Source organism: Cylas formicarius, unplaced genomic scaffold (assembly GCF_029955315.1).
Source record: "Cylas formicarius isolate icCylForm1 unplaced genomic scaffold, icCylForm1.1 PGA_scaffold_2__14_contigs__length_35257938, whole genome shotgun sequence".
In the NCBI taxonomy this organism is placed as follows: domain Eukaryota; kingdom Metazoa; phylum Arthropoda; class Insecta; order Coleoptera; family Brentidae; genus Cylas; species Cylas formicarius.
The window spans coordinates 34,416,255-34,424,364 of record NW_026844319.1 but is presented as its reverse complement, the minus strand read 5'-3'; the positions used below and the strand labels follow the sequence as shown (position 1 = coordinate 34,424,364).

Genomic DNA, 8,110 nt, shown 5'->3' with positions numbered 1-8,110 from the left:
ACTGTAAATATAACTCCCAACAAGTTTATTTTACTTTATATTTTTATTTTATTTACCTAATGGGGTATTAAAATATGCTTGTTTAAATCAATATTTAAACAGCAATTAACAAATATGAGAAGTTTATTCCATCTTTCGGGTGAGACTACTCATCTGATAGTCTGAGCAACAAAGTTTTCGGTCTCCGTAAGTAAAACCAAACGCTTTCGAAATTGCTAATTTATTAACATTTTTACTAACAAAATAATAAAAAAAAACCTTCGGGGAAAAGTCTCAAGGCGGGAGATAATACTGAAATTCAAAAAAAAGGAGACGATACAAACGAAAATAATGAACTTCGCAATGCAGTTTAGTTTCCCTTGCCGTTCGCTTCTAGCAGGGTAGATTCAGCGTCGTTTTCTCTTTCGTTCGGCCGATTCGTCACGGCAACAACGCTCACCTCCTTGCCGTTCTGCCTTTTCGGTTTTTTACCGAACGCCTCGCCTTCTTCCAGCGTTTCCGGCAATTTCCGGTTGAGGGTTTCCGGCAGCATCAGCGACAAGACGCCGCCTACCAACGCGAGCGATCCGAACACCAGAAGCGGGAACGGGTGCCAAATGTGCGACTAAACAAGAAAACTAGTCAGAGGGGGCGGGAAAAAAAAAAACGAACAAAATTACCCACCATCACATTTATGTACGGCGCGATTATGGAACCCACCCTTGCGAAGGTGGAACTAACCCCTAGGCCGGTATTCCTCACTACCGTCGGGAACTGCTCGGCCGAGAAGATGTAGATCGTTATGTAACTAACCGTGATTGATATTTTTCCTAACATCGCTAGGAATATTGTGAGCCACACTATACCTGCAACGTAATTCGTCATTTTTGGGGGGGAGGCCCGATAACGGAACGGTAGATTTGAACTACCGGACGGCAAACGCACCCAATTACGGCAACTCGTATTGGTAGTTCAAATGAACCGCGTCAATTCCCTCGCTCGTAGCTATTTGACGATAGCCGAGTGCTAAAGAGACCAACCTCGTTCTAAAATACTACGCGCTCTAACTGGACATATATCTTATTCTATGATATGATGATTTGGTACACCGACGATACAAATACTCAAGGAGTAGTATCCTAAATATGTGAACACAGGACGAAAATATAAACAAAATTTTAAAAAGAAGCAGAGATCACCGCACCAGCACACACTGCAAGAGAAAAGAGTGTCATAAGACAATCAACGAGATAGCAAGCGAGAACAAAGGGACCCTATCATGAAAACCCTTTTGAAGAAGCTATAACAAAGTTTTGAGCTTCAGAGAGATCGTTTTTTTTTTATCATTGTTCAATAAATACTATCGATGGACAATTTGGTTAAAAAAAAAACAAAAGCAAAACTACACCTACTCGTCGGGGTGCCCGTGGTGACCAACAGGGCCAGGCCCGCGACGATCATGCTTCCGCACAGGATCTTTTTCCTCCCCCACCGGTTCAGCGTGAGGTAGACGAATATGTTGGCGGGCGTTTCGACCGCCCCCGAAATAATAAAATTTATGTAAGGGTTGCCGCCCAAATTGTTCGTGTTCCAAGACAAGCCGTAGTAGGTGATGTTGTTGGCGCACCTGAAAAACGAGTCGAAGCTCAGTTAGAGGAAACGCGGACGGAGGACTGAGCGTCGTTTTCGATACGGACCAATCGAAGAATATGATGAGCGAGCGTTTCCTGAGGTTGGAGTGCTTCATCAGGTCCACGACGGACGCCGTCATCTGACCGACGTCCTTCTTCTTGCCGTCGTCGTCGTACTTCAGCAGCTGGTCGAGGGTCTCGTCGGCGATGATGACTTTGTTGGTTTCGGCGGCGGCGCGGATCACTTTTTTCGCCTCCTCGTAACGATGTTTGGACAACAGCCACCGGACCGACTCCGGAATAAGCCTAAAACGTACTCGGCGATCAATCGCGAGAAAAGCAAAAAACGGACGTTTGTTTACGCTCCGTGTTATAACCCGTAGGGGAAATCGAAATTTACTCTGGCAGATTTGCAGTTGGAAAGGTTTGATTCGGGCCGATTTTCATCGTCCTAAAAATAACTTTATAGTAATGAGCAATTTTTTAGGAACGGGTAAAAGGTACATGGATCCTTTAATATAAAAGAGATGTTATCTTTGGTACCATACATATTTATTTATTTTATTGGACCTTTTTGACTCATATCTTTTTTATTTATTTTATTAGGAGTTATATCTTGTAGTTATATAAATTCAAAATATAAAAAAATGGTTTCTGTGATTTATTTGTATAAGTGATTTTGTCAATTTTTCCCTTTTTGAATAGGCGTCTTTTACAGTAATACTGGCTAGTTTTTCATATCGATAATAAGATCTGACATTTTTATATGTCTGACGATATCATTGCAGGTGGATAGTTATAGTGTTTGTTGTATTACCAACATTGAACCTCGGCCTCTGAGAGAACGGTACACATTTTTCAATTTATTATGTATAGCCCGTTTCTCAATTGACTTGACTTAACTTTGTGAGAATACTAGACATAAACCTTATTTTCCAGGCAATTAATGGTTCCCGTTGCTTTGATTTTTAGTGGTTATGTTTTGCATGGTAATGCGCAAGTCACTAGGTTTTACCTAGTAGACCACTCCTCAAGACAACAAGAATGAAAAATTATAACATAGCCGAAACTTTGAAGTTGTCATTTCGAAGGCTGCGCGAAAAACCGAGGCTGCAGGTCGTCGAGGGAACCGTACTCACCACCAGTAGAACAGGAACACCGTTCCGGGAAGAGTGAGCGCGAGCTGTAGATGGCGCCAGTTGGGAAACACGTAAGCGAGTAGCGCGATCAACACGTAGCCGCCGGAAAAGAATATAAAAACAACCATCCCGGCCACCAGACGTTTCGAGGGGCCCACCATTTCCAATCCTGCGCAAAGTTTGACCATAGTAATTCCAAAACAGTTTAGGTCGGGGGGGAGGGGGGAGGGGGAGGAACTAACCCATCACGTAAGCGACCAGGAACACTCCGGAAGCGGCGGCACCAACGACGGTCCGTGCCATGGTAAAAGTCCAAAATTCCGGGGCAAAGGCACACACTACTCCGGCGAGAACCTTGAGAAGCGATGCAACCAGGAAGGTGATTTTCCTACCCCATCTAAAATTCGGAAAGTTATGTTCTGGTCGCCTCCTGACGTTTATTTGTAAACTAATTAACCAAACTCATACCAAATCGATGGCCTAATACAATACCGGGTGACTGATGGTCGAGCCGTTTCTATGAAACTAAAATACTTCGAAAGACGCCACTTTGCCGGTTCTAAGAATAACATACGGCAACGTCGTTGTCTTAAATAGCATACCGTATATTTAATAAAACTTTTCTATCTATACACACCTATGAATTTTTTTTTCCCCAAAATACAACACCGAAACTTTGTACAGAATCTTTTACATTTGGTGGCACACAAAAAAGATCGAACTTATTTTATCAAATATACGTGAAAATTTTGAAAAATCTTGAGGTTTTCGATATAATCGCAACAATTTATTTGGACGACATTCTTTTGAGATAGTTGGGTGGTTTAATGGAAATTGGTCAATAATGATGTTTATGTTTCTTTTGTACAAGAATATGCCTCTATTAATTGATGATGATTGATAAGTTTTATTAATAGTCAAAAATAAATTAAAATTTTTCATGAATCTGTTATTACCTATATTCAAAAAAAAAAACAACAACATATGATTTAAGCATGTCCAACACTTGAAATAATAATTTACCAATTATTCTCAAACTACATGGCTAATGACTAAAAACTCTTTATGGAAAAATTTGGCAAAGCTCAAAATAATAGACAGGAAGAAAATGAACACGTAAATATATCAAATTACTGTATGAAGATATGACTGGCTACCGATTTAAATTGATATTAGAAAGGCGCTAATAAAGAAGATATTAATGTGACCCACTCAACTCAATTGCTAGATTAAAACGACCTCTTAATTGATAATCAAGAAGTACTGGGATTTCATATTGATCGAAATCTTACTTAACAGGCTTATCGGACATTCTATGGAATAGCTTCACAAAAACTGTATATGTGATTCGCAATAGGGCCATGTTACAACACTGAAAACCAATTCTTTTCAATGCACATGTCAGATAATGTTTCACAAAAATGACTATTCAATTTTAGGGGCAGTCAGGGCGGTACGAAGGGGTATCCATAAAAAACCGGAATTGAATTGCCGCGCGCAGAGCTTGTACAGTACACCTTTCTGCCGCTAGGTTGTGGATAGTACAACTTATTGCGAGTTCAACGCCACCTTCGTTTTAAATTTAACTTGTTTTGTTCACTTGCAGTGCTATTTTTTGACAAATGACAACGTGCAGCTGTGAAATTTTGTTTTCTGCTCGGTAAAAGTGCCGCTGAAACTGTTTCAATGTTAAAAACGGCTTATAAAGACGATCAGATGGGAAAAACTCAAGTGTACCAGTGGTTTGTTCGCGTCAAAAATGGCGACGAGTCAATTGATGACCGACCTCGTCAACTGCTCGAATCGACGAAAATATTGAAAAGATTCGAGAGTTTGTGCTCACAGACCGCCGACAGACAATTGAACAAACAAACAACTGGTTCTTTCACCACGATAATGCACCTGCACACACAGCCATTTCTGTTAAGCAGTTTTTGGCTAAAAATGGCATAGTTCCTCTGCCCCATGCACCTTACTCGCCCGATCTCGCTCCGTGTGACTTCTCCTTATTCCCACGTATGAAATGGGACATGAAAGGACAGCGATTTGACAACATTGAAGAGGTCAAGAAAAAAACGAGGGATGAGCTGTCGGCTATAGCCAAAGATGAATATAAAAAATGTTTCGAACAGTGGAAGCACCGCTGGGACGAATGTATTAGTTGTAATAGATTTTCAAAACAATATTTAGTTTATAAAAAACGATTCCGGTTTTTTTTGGGTACCCCCCATATATTCCTAATCAGACAACCGGATTTCTGATCTAATAAGAATCCAAAAACTTTCATATTTAAAAAATATCTTATCTTTGCATGTAAATACTCAAAGAACAACAACTAACCTATTTGGTATATTCATTTGTTCTGGATTTGTTTTTTTTTACCGGGCATTAATTGGTTTAAAAAAGAATCGTGTAATTTACTCATTCGGTATGAGTCGGACAATCTTGGTTCCAAAGGGACGGACTATAATCACCAAACTTGCCTGTCTGAAGTCTCGCCGAAAACTAACGAGCCAAGCATCACGCCCACCATAAACAGAGAGTTACTGATGGCGACAAGGTACGCCTTTTCGCAAGTTAGATTCCACTAAAACATTTCTTTTTTGTTTATTTTCGACAAAATTTACACAAGTCGCCAAGTACCTCAATAACAGTCGTGTAGCCGTACTCTTCGTGGCTAAATATAAACTCGGTACATTTAGTGGTTTGATTGTTAATTAAGATGTCGCATTGGGAATATTTGAAGTGTAAGGAATCGTACGGATACCATTTTTCCATTACCGTGTTGGGCAGCTCATAGCTACTGTTGGCTGGTTCATCTGGTAGCCGGCACCTGCGAAATACCGAGAACACAAGGTTGCAGATATCTTTTTTTTTTAAGCGCAAGATTTAGTTTGCTGACATAGAGATCAACTGTCAACGGAAAAAATTAGAACCTTTTACTTGTAGTAGTACCCTATCTGTCAAAAAAAAAAATTTTTTTTTGGCAAGGAATTTAATTATCACATAACTTATAAAACTTTTCTTCGAATATTATTTGAGCAGGGAAAAATATTTATTGATATCACTGATACTGTCACAATTATTGCTATAATAATTAACCCTTTGGTTATAATAACTGCATAGAGAATTTAGGTAATATGTCGATGTGGGTGATTCGGTTTTAAGTGTGATTTTTTGTTTTGTATTGTTTATTCTCAATGGTGATTAATAATGAAGATTTTGTATTAATTAGATGATAATGAACATACTTCTTCATATTTTTTATACAATATAATTTGTCATTCAGAGAGAATGTACAATATATCGGCTAAATGTCATGTTCAGTTCAAAAAATTATCTATAAATTATCTATAAATCTATAAAAAACAAAATTTAGATCTGCTTTTTCTATCCTTGGATGATTTTTCTTCCAATTACAGTCTATTTCTATAAATAAACTACTTAATGATCAATTGTAAAAGTTAAATAAACAAAATAACGTTTTAAACTTGTGTTTATTCTCATATATATATGACATATCCAAGTCTACTTGTACTCAAATGACGTCATATTGAAAGTACGTCATTTGAGTACTGTTTACAAACATAAAGTTGATGAAATGGTGCAAAGAATTAATATGATTTTGGAACTGGAATTTATTTGATGTCAGTACCGTGGATAAATGAGTTAGTACCGTGGAGTGGAAAAATTGACATTTGTTTCTCGCGCTTGAAGCTTTGGAGCTGTGGTGAAATCTTCTCAGGCTTTTAATTTTACAGTTAAATAGATGAATAATATGCACAAAATTTAAAATCTTAGAAATTTGAAGTAAAAAAGTAAAAATTAGAACGGAATCATTCATATGTGATCAAATAAAGCTAAATCCCCAATAAATCAGCGCAAATCGATTCGAATCGTGAGATAGTCGGTCGACAATAACAACTCAACAAATATTCTTTTTAAATGTGTTTCGGCGTTTATCCAATTCACAAACACAACGGCGCGTCTAATTAACCAAAATTTTCTGACCCCGATGCCCTGGCAATTACCACAGTACAAAATTAAATAAAGTCGAAAATATTTTCGGTGTTCCGCTCACCTGTACCGGGGTTCCGCCAGCAGAAATACATTCCCCAATTTGTGGAACGCCGATATAATTGCCGGCAAACACAGAAGAAAGTACACCCGTTTCTGGTAGGTGCCAAAGTCGCCCAGTAGGGTGATAACCTCGTCGAAACCCATCTTAATTGTCACTTCAAATCAAATAATGAAGCCGCAGCAAATGCTCTGCAAATGAAAACAAAATTAGTGTCGTCCCCATTTTCGCTAATAAAAAATGATAGTATTATCTGTATTCTTAAAGTGAATGAAAGAAGAAAAAAAGTTCTGGAAGTATTAAGATAAAATTACTTCCGTTAAATTGGTGGGCTTTTGCGACAATGCGTAATCACTTAACGACGTTTTTATCTAGGAGATGTCACGATAATCTTATTAAATGCGGAATTTAGTTATCATGGACGCGCATTTAAATGGTAATTTTTTTTTATTAACGCTGGATAAGTATATTTGTTCAACAAATATGTTGCGGCTGCATTCCGAGGCCAATTTCTAATTTTATAAGCAATTTTATAAAACGTTCCCTTGAAACTGCGCTTCGTCCAATTTCGAAAAAAAAAACTCTTTTAATTAATCACTTACTGGTTTATTTATATTTCGCTTAAGTGGTCCACTTTAAGTTATATAGGTGCCAATATTTTTTTAAGATATCCCCGGGTTTGGCATCAATAACACAACTATGATAAATTGTTTTAGAATCGCACCAATACTAATTTGCATTTATGTATTGCAAAGTAACTCGTTTTTCCTAATATAGAAGTCGCTATTCGTCGAACGATACAGTTATAACACGGGTATCGAGGGGGGAGTAAGTTTCATTTTTTTTTTACTTAATAAAAAATGATTTTACATACTTTTTAAAACATAGCTCGCACTTACAAACCGACTTACCAAGCTCTAGGGAGAACTCGACTCGAATGTTAAACAATCAAAAGCGAAACGTGCCGTCACACTTAATTAAACGGAATATATTGCGATCCAGTTTCGAGCTTGGCAAACAGAACATGAACAAAATTTACTCACCTGGTTTATTTCTTCTTTTTCATCGTCTTTAAGGAAGAGAGAAACAATTAGCACCCGTTTTTCTAATTAATAATTTCTGAATTTAAATATTTTGCAATTACGCCCGTTACTCGTTTCTTTAAAATAGCGGCATTAACCTCAAAGACTCGTTCAGAGAATCAAGCAATCACGTTAGCAAACAAGTGCGGCATTAGCCGGCCACGCAGATGCACTTTTGAACGCTCTTTATCTGTGTGACCG

General features: G+C 38.0%; 1 protein-coding gene across 4 annotated transcripts; it reads right to left on the bottom strand.

Moving 5' to 3' along the window:
* Positions 1-204: 204 nt before the first annotated feature.
* Positions 205-8,026, bottom strand: LOC132697933 (organic cation transporter protein-like). 4 transcript variants are annotated; one of them, XM_060663707.1, is made up of 10 exons: positions 7,871-8,026; positions 6,831-7,018; positions 5,393-5,582; positions 5,233-5,336; positions 2,992-3,146; positions 2,750-2,918; positions 1,677-1,916; positions 1,392-1,606; positions 664-845; positions 205-604 (listed from the first exon to the last, which is right to left on the bottom strand). In XM_060663707.1, the coding sequence occupies exons 2-10, from the start codon at positions 6,971-6,973 to the stop codon at positions 350-352; spliced, it is 1,653 nt and encodes a 550-aa protein (XP_060519690.1). In that variant the 5' UTR covers positions 6,974-7,018; positions 7,871-8,026; the 3' UTR covers positions 205-349. The 4 variants fall into 4 exon arrangements, with proteins under 4 accessions (XP_060519690.1, XP_060519692.1, XP_060519693.1 ...); XM_060663709.1 differs by lacking the exon at positions 7,871-8,026 and adding an exon at positions 7,739-7,851; XM_060663710.1 differs by lacking the exon at positions 7,871-8,026 and adding an exon at positions 7,430-7,679.
* Positions 8,027-8,110: the final 84 nt, after the last annotated feature.